Raw genomic sequence first — 12,673 nt, 5'->3', positions numbered from 1 at the left:
ATGAAACATTAAGTTAATCCATCAGGGTGAACATTATGTCAGCTATTGTTATTTGTTAACGGAAAGTGATTCGTGTATGGTGTAGCGGTGCAGACAAAATGAATCTACGCTTACAGATGTGGCACAGCGGTGCAGTGGTTAGCAATGTCGCCTCCCAGCAAGAGGGACAGGGTTTGAATCCAAGTTAGCTCCAAGTGTTCACTCTACTGCATCTATCCAAGGTGTGCCCTGCTACTCGCCCAATGTATGCTGCTATTAGAGGTGTTCAGTTCATAAAGGAAGGAACCTTTAACAGAATCAGTATCTGTTAACTGGAGTGAGCTCCCCTCACTGGGAGAGCACCATTGTCAGCACAGCTGTGATATACAGTATGTTACTTACTGGTTAAAGGCTTGCTGAGCCATTAAGCTTATAGACAGATCTTGGTGTAGGCTTTGTTTTGTACTAAACTGAACAAAACTTGAAGCAGTAACAAACTGAACTTACTACTGAACTGAGTGTTTTGATGACACAATCACATTTGTTACCCAAACACATTTCAAACTGAGATTGTCCTTACAAGAGGAATGACATCATTATAGTCATTTGTTCTAATGCCCATAACAAGCTTTATTTACATTTGGACCTCTAGTGGCAGTGAAAATGATGACAGTTTTCTATCAGAAATGAAGGTAGAAGTAGTGCAAAATTGTTATAGCACCAAAAAACTTAATAGGTTAGAGGTTGGAGTAGATGGATGGGTCATCGAAGCAGATGACTTTGACACTGAGCACTGAGATTCATTCCCCCTTTCCTTTAACCATGAAAACAATAGCTCCCCTAACCCTAACCCTATCCAAGTGTTTTTTGTGCCTGAACTTGACCAAACCTTAACCATAGTGTTAGCAGACCACAAAATGCTCATTTGAGTTATTTTGGTTGGCTTATATACATTATGCATCGTACATATTTTGATGTTAAGTTTAGAGGACAAATCTGACTATCATACCTTAATGAAATAAATGAAATTCAGTGGCTGCCTGGAAGGTAAATAACACTTTAAAAATCAGTTAATGGCAATGTATGTATGAAAAGAAAAAAATGAATGGGATTGGGAGTAAATGGAAAGACAGTGGTATGGTCCATAAACTACGTGGCAAACTGTCCAGAGACAAGTCAGGAATGTGCAAACTGACTTCGCTTCAACAGCACTATGCCTCTCATACTGAAGGCTACTCTTGTTGGGAAAGGTCCAAGCAATGCTACAGATTTTCTAAACATTCTTTCCCCTTTTCTTTCTTCTGTAGCAAAAAGCCAAAGAGGCCGCAGCGACGGCAGATGAACAACAGACTGAAGCCGCTGACTCTGGCCTACGACGGAGACGCCGACATGTAAAAGTTTTCCTGCTGACCACACTGACCTACAGACATTCGTCCTTATGCAGGACACACAGGGTTGCTATGGAAACGCCTTGATGTCAGGGCTGCCGCCGGGCATTGTTCACCCAACAGGTGGACACCCTGGGAAGATGATTCTGACAGAAAGAGAAACCTCAAAGATCAAGACACTGAATCCATGTCCATTAGTAGCCTTGATGTCCCTGTCCTCTTTTTTAACTTCCATTTTGATACTCTGTTTCACAAGAGCCTTCATGAATTGTTAATCTTCTTTTGGAAGTCTGCTTTTGCTTCTCTGCCATCTACTACTGCCGGTAACATCCAAACCATGGTCGTCTAAAAACACAGATTTGGCTCTAAAAACACAATTCTCCTTTGGTCTTTTTGTTAATTTTGTCACAGCTGAGTGACATCATCTCTTTAGGATACTCCTTCTTTGTCCCACGAATAAGAACATTCTGGCCTGGGTCCATCAGCAAGAAAAGATAAAACCAGAGAACAAAAGCGTAATGATTCCCAGAGCCACTGTCACTTCTGCCTGCCTCTCCCTTCTCCATTTTCAGGCATAATTTTGCACTATATTAGTGCAGCATGATATGTACTTATCTAGCTTTGCCATAGGAAACTGCCTCTCTCAATACAAGATGGTATACAGTCTTGTGCTAGAAATGTAAAAAAGTAGACTTTTTTTGCAAACAGAACTCACTAATGTTTGTTAATATTTTTCTTCTATTACCTCTTGTGTGTGATATGATGGGACTCAATGTAAATAGGATTTTTTTTCTGTGTTCTCAAATGTACCTTTCTAGTATGTACAGTTACACGTCCCAAACTCTCTGAGTTCATTTATTTTTTGACGATTTTTTGACTGTGGCTTTTAGATCATGATCTTTTACTTTTGTAAATTATACACATATATACATACACATTACTATCATCGACTCAGGCTGCAGGAAATACATAGAAACCCCTTCCATTATGAAACCTTTTAGCTGTGATATGAGAAGAAGAAAAGAGGAAACAAAACCAGAGGATGGAGGAAGATGCTCTGGAATCTTGGCTTCAAGTATTCAGATGTATAAAGGCCTGTGACATTTGAGTTTGGAGATTACTATTGGAATTCAGTTCAAATAAATCAAAGTCTGAGGAAAATATCAGACTTCTGATGAAAAGTATCAGAAGTCAGAGATGATAGAATACTGGCTTCTTTGATTCTGACTTACATCTCAGAATTCTTTCATTCTTAGTCAAAAGATTTTTGTGTTCCTTGATTTCCTTGTAAAGGTCTCAGTGTGCTTCAAACTAACTAGTTCATATGATGCATCCCCTGACCATGTCTGAAGGCAAAAGTGTTTAAACTTGCAGGTTCTGAATGGCCACACTCCAAGAGAGGGTGAAAAGCCTGCTGTCATAGCCTCCTCCTGGCTGCATCCCACTGCCTTCTCGATCTATCTCCAAGAACTCTCAGCCTTTTGTGTGGTTTTGTAGTCTAGAGACAATGAATGGGGATAACAACACAGTCATGGTGTTGTACTCGGTTGTGTGAAGAATGAAAAAAGAGCTAAGGAAGAAGTTCAAATGTCCACACACCAGGACCAATGGCTGGGTAAAGGGGGTTTCAGATACTGTTAGGCAATCTCACAAGCACTTAGCTTGAAGCATTTTGGGAACTTAAAGGTGCCAGTATACTGACACCAGAACTGCTTGTCAGATGGTCGAACACCTTCGTAAACCCCCTCACCCAACCCCTTTCCAACATCGGATGGATGGGGGTGTCTCAATCGGACATTCACACCCACTTCACATAGTGATTGGCCAGCTGTGTAGAGGTGAGAAAGGAGCCAGGGTTTGAACTTCTCGCTCCTCTGTCTCTCTTTTTTCATTCTTTACTCTGAGTACAACATGTGCTGTTATCCCCATATTTCACATCTTCCCCCTCACTATGACACTGAGCTTTTCACTGGCCTTCAAATACGGCAGTTTTGGAATAGTTATACACACTTGATTTCCAACATGGTCGGACAACAAGTCATACGGACTAGTTCTTTTCTAGCATAACCCGGCCCTAAGAGTTTAGTGAGTCTGATGGACTGGATGAGACTGTTCTGTTCCAAAGGCTCCTCCAAATTTGGTAGATACTGTAAACATAGCTTTCTTTTTCACAAATTTGGAGGACAAAACCTGGCCCTTAATATCCCAAAATTTCTTGGATGGAGCAATTCACTGATCCTTATCAACTTGGAATGTAAGGAAATAAAACACAATCCCATCACGTTCATCACGTATTTTCCTTCAGGTAGTGACTGTTAAATCAATTGCTTGAAGTAGACCAATGAAAATAATGGAAGCCAGAAATAAATTCTACTGTTTGTTCTTGTTAGCAGCCTACACACATTGTTCATCACACTGTATTAAGTTTTGACTTAATTGAAATATCCCGCTGTAAACCTGGATATCATGGAACCTGCATGACTAACCTTTGGTATTTACACTTTGTTGGCCAATTTGTTGTTTTGACAAGGAGTGCACAAAAGAACCATCAGTTTTGGTCTCTGGGACATCCCCCCAACAAGTCTGTAGTTATAAATTTAAGTTATTAATGTGTTATTAATCACCCAAAAGGTTCCAATTTGAATTTACACAGGTCTTTGTGAGACGTCCTGTCTCTATCAACTTACAATGCCCTCAAATCCAGTCTAATGTTGTATGCTGTAGTACACCAGGAAACAAATAATTCTCTGTAGACATTCCTCTCTGTTCACAGTTACAGAAAAACTGTCTGAAAGACCTAAAGGATTGCATTCTGCCTTACAGGTTTTATTCACCCATTCAAGTGTTCAATAACATTCATCTTAGTCAGCAATGTATCCCAGAGAGACTTTACCAATCAACCATTGTTGTGGTCTCCCTCTTAAAGAGCTTTCAGCCCAACTACTGTATATCACTCTGGGTGACTTTTAGTGCCCCAGCATGGTGTAAAGTTCTTTCCAGAAGCTCTTCCACTGACAAAACTTTAGTTCAGGAGGAATTATTGTATGGGAGTATTTTGAAACCATACAATGCTGCCTGATAAGCTAAAAGTGTATTATTTATCAGTATGAGACATCATATCATTGCCAGAGAATGGCATTTTAATATTCTGTGGAGTATGTTACTAGTAAGTCAACGGAATGTTTAATTTATATTTTTTGGAATGAGTTGTAAATAAACCGCTAAATATTTCTTTTTTTATTTATTGTTCATGTTCTATAATGTGTTTCCTTTTTTACTGCACAAGATGTTATGCCAAAAGAAAAAAAAAAGAAAAAAAATGGAGGTGTGAGTGTGGGTTTGCTAAAAGCGATATTGACAACCTTGTGAAATACAAATTCGCTGATGAACTCTGTCCTTTTGCTACTGTTTGTTTATATGTATTTGACTAATTGCTGTTAATAAACAAGGTAAATATTTGAAAATATTTTTGCAAGCTTCTTCAGTGCCTGATCTGAAATTTAAAACAGAATAAAATTTTGGGTGTTCATAGAAGGTTATAGGAATACAAGTTTAGTCTTTGGCTCAGTGCTTCACAATATTCAAAAGTACAATTTTCCTGTTCATCATCATATCAGTGACATCAGTGTCCCCACTTCCACATACTTCAACTGTGGAATAGAGAGAGAGAGAGAGAGAGAGAGAGAGAGAGAAGGGGATGGGGGAGAGGGAAGCACAATGCAAATTCCACCTAGAATTTTAAAATAGTAATAATATAATGGTAGTGATAATATTAATATTAATAAAGTAATAATGATAGGAATGACAGTCATAGGAATAATAATGACAATAATAGTAACAAAGCCAATAACAACAACTGTAGTAGCAGTTGTCGAGCAGGAACACAGGGGCAGCAAGTGACCCACAACCACAGATCCAGACTCTGCAGCTCCGGAGGCAGAAATACCTGCTGAAAGCGACAGAAGGAGAGAGGAGAGAAACAAGAAAGCACAAAATGGGATACAAATGCATACAGAGGGAGAGGAGAGAGGAGAGAAGTGCATCATGGGAAGTCTACCAGCAGTCTAGGCCTATAGCAGCATAACTAAGGGATGGTTCAGGACTCACCTGAGCCAGCCCTAACTATAAGCTTTATCAAAGAGGAAAATCTTTCGCCTACTCTTAAATGTGGAGATGGAGTCCGCCTCCCGAACCCAAATTGGGACCTGATTCCACAGGAGAGGAGCTTGATATCTTTTTGATATCTATAAAGTCACTACTTTTAGAATAATATAAATACTGTATATACAGTGTGTGTGTTCTGTCACACACAGATAAAGAGGGAAAAAATGTTTTTGGAAGCTGCATCATTTAAATTAAAAAGTAAAGTTATCACCCTGTTTCAATTATCAGATTTATGTGTGGGGTAGAACTCCATGAGCTTTAATGATTGATGGAATGAAGATACACACCAGGATTGCATTTTGGCAGCAGTGAAACTGCAGAGTTGTTGTTACATGGCAGTAGTCCACTTAGACTACATACCACCTTAGAAGGACAGTGAGGAACCCATCCAAAATTAGCTGCCACAGCACAGTCTCACCTAACCCCTGATGAGACCATCTGGATGCATGGGTCAGAACTGGACCAGTCCACAGCTACAACTCAACCATCACAGGACATGTGACATGGCTGAATTAACCTGCTAGCTTCCGTTCCTCTCCCTCTCTGTACAGTATTCCTATGCAGGAATATTACATGGCCAAGTTCTATATGTGGCGTAAATTTAGGATTATGCATCATGTGAGCATCAAGTCAGGGCCTCAAGATCAAGTAGGAATAAAGCCCAAGTGAAGGCCCTTATGTCAGTTGATATTTTGCTTTGGTAATGCATAGTCCCAAACAAAGTTGCAGTTAATACAATTATTGGAAATGTATCGCTATACGGTGAACTTGGGGCTTTTGGGGCCCCTGGGGGCATTAACATGGCCTGTGCTAAATTGACCAATAGGACAATCTCAGTGTAATATTTTAACTAATTTAAGTGCACTGCTGACAGTTGCTTTAAGCAGGAAACTGAAGCTCACCCAAGTCTACATGTGCTGTAATATCACCACCAGATGTCAGTAAAAGACAGCTAAAGGTGTGCAGACTGCTCAGCTTGATGCAGGCAGGATTTTAGTTTGGTGATGCTTGATCATGATGCCTTAATCCTCCTATTGTGTTCCGGGCAAAATCGGCCGATTACAACTTTCATCATAAATATGGTATATTTCATCTGACTGACCGAAGGCTTCATGCATTCCTCCACACTAGGCATCTGAACATGTATCAGAATCAGAATCAGAAATATACTTTATTGATCCCAGAGGGGAAAATCTTTCGTTACAGCTGCTCACTATCACGTCAGTGCACACAGGAATAGAAGTACTAATAGAATAGAAATAGAAATAATAATGAATAAGTCTGCAACGAGACAATTATTTCTAGTAAGAAATAAGAGTGTGGCTTAGTGGTAGAGCAGGTCATCCACCAATCGGAAGATCAGCGGTTCGATCCCAGCCCACATGTCGAAGTGTCCTTGGGCAAGACACTGAACCCCAAACTGCTCCCGAGGGCTGTGCCTTTGCTGTGTGAATGTGTGTGAATGATTAGTTACTTTGATGAGCAGTTCTGCTATCGGTGTATGAATGTGTGTGAATGGGGTGAATGTGATTTGTAGTTGCAGCGCTTTGAGTAGTCAGAAAGACTAGAAAGACGCTACACAAGTACAGTCCATTTACCATTTAATATAAGTATTAATAAATATGAATAAACAGGGAATATTAAACTGAAAACAGAGTTAAACAGAGAATAATGCACAATTATTTCAAGTATTGCAGAGATGTTAATGATCAGTGTCCAGTTTAGCGACTTCGGGTCATACAGACTGACACTTAGAGGGAGGAGTTAAAGAGTTTGATGGCCACAGGCAGGAATGACTTCCTGTGGCGCTCTGTGGTGCTTTTTGGGGGGATGAGTCTTCCGCTGAAGGTACTCCTTTGCTTGACCAGCACGTCATGGAGCGGGTGGGAGACACTGTCCAAGATGGCGTGTAGTTTGGCCAGCATCCTCCTCTCTGACACCACCGCCAGAGAGTCCAGCTCCACCCCCACAATGTCACTGGCCTTACGGATCAGTTTGTTGAGTCTGTTAGCGTCCGCTACCCTCAACCTGCTGCCCCAGCATGCAACAGCATACAGGATAGCACTGGCCACCACAGACTCATAAAACATCCTCAGCATTGTCCGGCAGATGTTGAAGGACCTCAGCCTCCTCAGGAAACAGAGGCGGCTCTGGCCCTTCCTGTAGACAGCTTGAGTGTTCTTAGCCCAGTCCAGTTTATTGTCCATGTGTATTCCCAGGTACTTGTAATCCTCTACAATGTCCACACTGACCCCCTGGATGGAAACCGGGTCACTGGTGCCTTGGTCCTTCGTAGATCCACAACCAGCTCCTTAGACTTTGTCGCATTGAGCTGCAGATAGTTCTGCTCACACCATGAGACAAGTCCCCCACCACAGCCCTGTACTCAGACTCATCACCACCGCTGATACATCCCACCACAGCAGAGTCATCAGAAAACTTCTGGAGGTGGCAGGACTCTGTGTGGCAGCTGAAGTCTGTGGTGTAGATGGTGAAGAGGAAGGGAGAGAGGACAGTCCCCTGAGGAGCCCCAGTGTTGCTGACCACGCTGTCTGATACACAGTGCTGCAGACGCACATGCTGTGGTCTGCCAGTCAGGTAGTCCACAATCCAGGACACGAGGGGGGCGTCCACCTGGTTAGTGATAACTACTACACCACATTGATTTTTAAAGGTTTTATTCAAACTTTACGCATCTGTCGTGTTCCTGGTATTATTTCAGATTACCGAGGTCTATACACCATAAATTAAAACAATAAGTGTAGAACTTGTAATAATGACTTCCTAGTCATTATTAGAATTGGTTAAAAGATGTTGCACGTCATTTGGTGATAATTTATGCTTTATGTTTGCTTTATGAACAGTTAAAACAAAAAAAAGTAATTTTGTCTAATTTTTATCACTATTCTGAGATGACTGGCAGCCTTTTGTTTTGTTCAATAGGTTGTGTAAAACTTCCAGTTCTCTAAGAGACAAAAGATGAGCTCTTAGCTGGAAAGGGATGGGGCAGCACAAATTAACCTCTGTCATGAGGAATGGATACAGAAATGTGGCTGAAAACACACACACACACACACACACAAACTGGAGACACACACTGAGGTCAAGCATTCTCTGCTGGCTTAGAAGGTTGTAGACAGCCATTTACCTTAGTCTGCAATTCTGTTACCACTGTTTTTGGCTACAGATGGACCCTGAAGGCACTGATACTGTCCTAATGCAGATAGACAATTAGGTCTAATTATTCTTTAACTCCATTGGTTAAATTGTTGTCCTCTGCTTGTTGAAGTAATGTAATTGTCTTTATCATCAGAGCCCCTGATTATAATCGGATATTGGGAAGTAAAACAGAGACAGGCTACATGGTTTTGGTCCTCTCATTTAATCAGCACTTCACATAATCATGTCTCTGTCTTCCAATTTAATCCCCTCTGCCCAGAAAAAGGAAGTCCTACAGGCTGCCCTAATCAATTAAGTCATGTTGTGAAACCCACTTCAAACGGGTGACTTTGCTACGACCTCAGAGACATCAAGATCTGGCAAAAAATTTGATTAAGGATACTAGGTCAGCCACTAAAGATCATCTACACAGCATTCTTTGTTTCTAAATTCTGTTCCCTGGAGCCCAAAGATAAAAGATGTCTCCTTTAACTGATAATCTCCTCCTGATAAAATAAAGCACTGTCTCAAACATGGAAGTGGTGGTCTGTCTTTAAAAAAAGCTGCAAATACAGTAGTGTGTCAGAGAGGAAAACCATGGAAAAATGTCCTCCTGTATTTATTGATTAAATATCATTTATGTTTTCTGCCTTTACATTAGCCATAACCAGTGACAAAACTAGCCTTTTCCACTGCCCCAGATAGTGGTGTGACTTTTTGATCTAGAGTCCTCAGAAATCCTAGAATATAACATCAGTAAACTGCACACAACACACTAATGTTTACAAGCAAGCCGGTCTTTGATGATTTATAGCAAAGTATACCAAAGGAAAAAGACGTGATGTTTTTTCGATCCAGATTTTTTTTAGTTTTTCTTCAATTTTTAAGTTCTCAGATTCTTTCTTCCTGTGGCTGGAAAATGATCAATACCTGAAAGCAGAATTTCATGTGGGGCAAACAGAGTGAATCTACAGCGTTAGAGCAGGTGGAAGACCTTGTTTTTGTCCCGTGATTGTTCCTGATGTTGACGTTGGATTTTTACAAAGAACTGCAGCTGTCTGGGGCGTCATCGTGGCCTAGTGGTTAAGATGTATACCATATACTGTGACTGCAACATCCCTGGTTTGATTCAAGCTGGGGGCCTTTGTTGCATGTCATTCACTCTCTCTCTCCACATTTCCTATCACTTCTGTACTGTCCATCTTTTAAACAATGCACAAATGCCCCAAAAATACTTGTTACAACCTGGGTTTTACTTGTGTAATTTTGTCCATCATTGCAGTAAAAGTATTGAACTCAACAAGTACATTTTTGAGCTCTTCAAACACTGCGAAAAACAAGTCAGACAGGGCAAGAAACACCAACAGTCAGAAGAGCAAACAGGTTTTAAACAAACCCCGTAATTGTCAAATTATTTGGAAGAGAAAACAAAGGTGAATGGTAAAAACATTTCCCAGACTGTCCATTGTAAACATCCATCACAGTTTACTGACCGATTTCCCAGTTCAACTTGAACATACCGATCTTACCAGAGTTGTGCGCACACAGCATAACATACATTATACAGCATGACAACATTATGGGTGCGCACATTTGGTTTTACCTCCAGATAAAGAGGTTTAGTTAATCTGGATAAACTGTTGGCTTGTTTACCACCTGTCTGAAGGTCTGACTGCTAATGTATCTTGCCCTTGAGGCCCAACCCTACTGCCAGACAAGAACATTGATGGAACGATTCAGAAAAAAGGATTACATTCAGTGACAACATGATTTAACTTTGAATGCCAATATTTTCGTAATCCTTCAAGAATATTCGTGCATGGTACATACAGTATGTTTAAGATTAGGTAACTCCAGTCTCCCACATGAAAGCTGGACGTGCTACACACCCAGCCACCACCCTGACAACTACATAAAAGACACACTGCTTCCCACACTGGTACTGAACATTGGCATTGGCAGTGAGATGCAGAATCATCCAATATGAATTGAATTCCTTGGGATACTGGGCAGCAATGTCACCACATTCCCAAATCCCAGCAATAAACTTGATGAGTACAATGTCATCATGTCCAATAGAAACAATGTCCAAAGCTACCAAAAATAAGAACTAAGTTGAAACAAATCTGATTCATCCTTTCACTCTGTCCCTCTTTGTTCAAGAACTCTGCAGACTCCCTAATGGTTTTTAGCTTCATAAAGACAGAGGGCATTCTATTCTACCCAAGTTAAGTTCTGAAAGTTTTCGTCAAAAATAAGTCTCACATCTCTGGCTGTATTTCACTTGAAGACTTGTATTCACACCCTTCAATAAGCCAAATGTAAACTTGAGTTTCCGTGCCTGCTCCTTGACGATGAAGCCGGCAGTCATTCTAATTGTGATGAGGAAGCAATTGATGCGCAGCAGCTGCATCCTGTGACTGATGCTCTGCTCAGCCATTTGTCTCTGTCAGCTCCCCCTCAGCCCGCCCACCCTCCACATCCTCCTGAAAAGCACTGGCAGCCTCAACCGTGACTGCAGACCGCCGGGCCTTTTGTCGCCACAAATGGCGTGAAGCGCGTCCTCGTCCTTTCTGGTCAAGCCCAGTTTGACTCCTATCCCTTGCCGCGGATGTGGAGTGACACTTCAGATGGCAGCTGGTTGGGCAGCAGACATGGCAAACCTGCTGCCACTGCCTCACAACCACGCCTGAGGGCCCGCAGCAACATCTGTCCTCACAATCGGCGATGGAGCCGAGCCAGCCGAACATATTCATGCCACCGGACGCCAGTGTCACTCAGCTGGGCAATCATCCTCTTCCTCTCTCTTGTCTTTATCTCTTGCCACTCCTCTTTGCAGCCCAATGGTAAGCTATTAGGAAGAGGCTTCCCTGTAATTTTCTTCCCCGGCACTGAATGGGCACCAAAAGGTGTGCTTGGAAAATTAGCAACTTGACCTTCTGATTATACTCTATCAATGAGAGACGATCTGGTGCTGAAAAGAGGAAGGAGAGCAGGTGTTTGATTGAGAAGTAAGAAATGTTCTCTTTCTCCCTTTTTTGTAACGGTCGGCAGGCCGGCTGTGTTCACATCGCTCTTGTGAATGGTTCTCATTCTGTGACACTGACACAACTCTCAGTGGCTTGGTTCTAACTCTTTGTGCTTCACTGATGCTCTGTAGCACCCTTGAAATGCAATGAGACTCGTATTTCCCTGCTGAGTGTCTATGTTAGTGACTGGGAGCACATTCCAAAGCATTAGTCAAAGCCCAAAATAGCGTAGAATGTAAAAAGTTAATTGAACGTGATCCAAGGTTTTACGCGTCCAGTATCAGTGTTTTTGTCTGGTGATAGTATTGGTTTATACATTTCTACAGACTGTCTAGATATACTCAGTAATATCTGAGTACAGGGAAGACCAATCCACCCAACACTTTCTAAACCAATTTAAAGCCACTATGTGTAGGATTTTTGTGTTATTATGTAATTTTCCTTTTACTCTGATGAAGTTTTTGTTTGTAGAAAAAATAGGGGGAGGGATGAATAAGTGCCAATTGCTGTCCACTGTGTCTTTTCTAATACTACCACTAGTGGGAGCCAATGTGGGGAAATTTTCAGTTCTACACACAGGGGATTTAAGATATTATTTGAATTTTGTGTTTTAAAATGCAATCTTGGGTTACAAAGGTAAATGATTCTATAACCAAAATAGCACAAAATAGTTTGGGTAACATATGAAATATTAACTTGGTTCCAGAGTTCTGAATAATGCCCACATCTCTGACTTGTTCAGTGATTCAAGTAGGTCTGGTGTTGTGCTCACTGATGGCTGTTTCACCAGGTTGGAGAAATAACCAGTCAATTAGGCGGGATTAAGATGGGCACGTCATCTTCCTTCATAGCTAGCTACCCATCCATGAATAGTGATAGAAATGGTCACAAAAATGGTGGCAAGCACAGATGAGTTGGCACAGCTGTACAGGTTGTTGTAAGCCGATTTACAGA

The 12,673-nt window shown here is 41.3% G+C and overlaps 1 protein-coding gene across 3 annotated transcripts in view; it reads left to right on the top strand.

Annotated features, from left to right (window-relative positions):
* Positions 1-4,831, top strand: part of thsd7aa (thrombospondin, type I, domain containing 7Aa) — a 194,980-nt gene extending 190,149 nt beyond the window's left edge. For all 3 annotated transcript variants that reach the window (XR_006375187.1, XR_006375188.1, XM_044171549.1), the window contains one exon: positions 1,287-4,831. Coding sequence is in view for 1 of the 3 variants with exons in the window: in XM_044171549.1 (XP_044027484.1) it covers positions 1,287-1,374 (88 nt within the window). In the remaining 2 variants the exon portion in view is untranslated. The remainder of the gene's footprint in view (positions 1-1,286) is intronic.
* The last annotated feature ends 7,842 nt before the right edge of the window (positions 4,832-12,673 follow it).

This window comes from Siniperca chuatsi, linkage group LG17, assembly GCF_020085105.1.
Source record: "Siniperca chuatsi isolate FFG_IHB_CAS linkage group LG17, ASM2008510v1, whole genome shotgun sequence".
NCBI classification, from domain to species: domain Eukaryota; kingdom Metazoa; phylum Chordata; class Actinopteri; order Centrarchiformes; family Sinipercidae; genus Siniperca; species Siniperca chuatsi.
The sequence above is the reverse complement of the archived record's forward strand: the minus strand, read 5'-3'. Positions and strand labels throughout refer to the sequence as shown.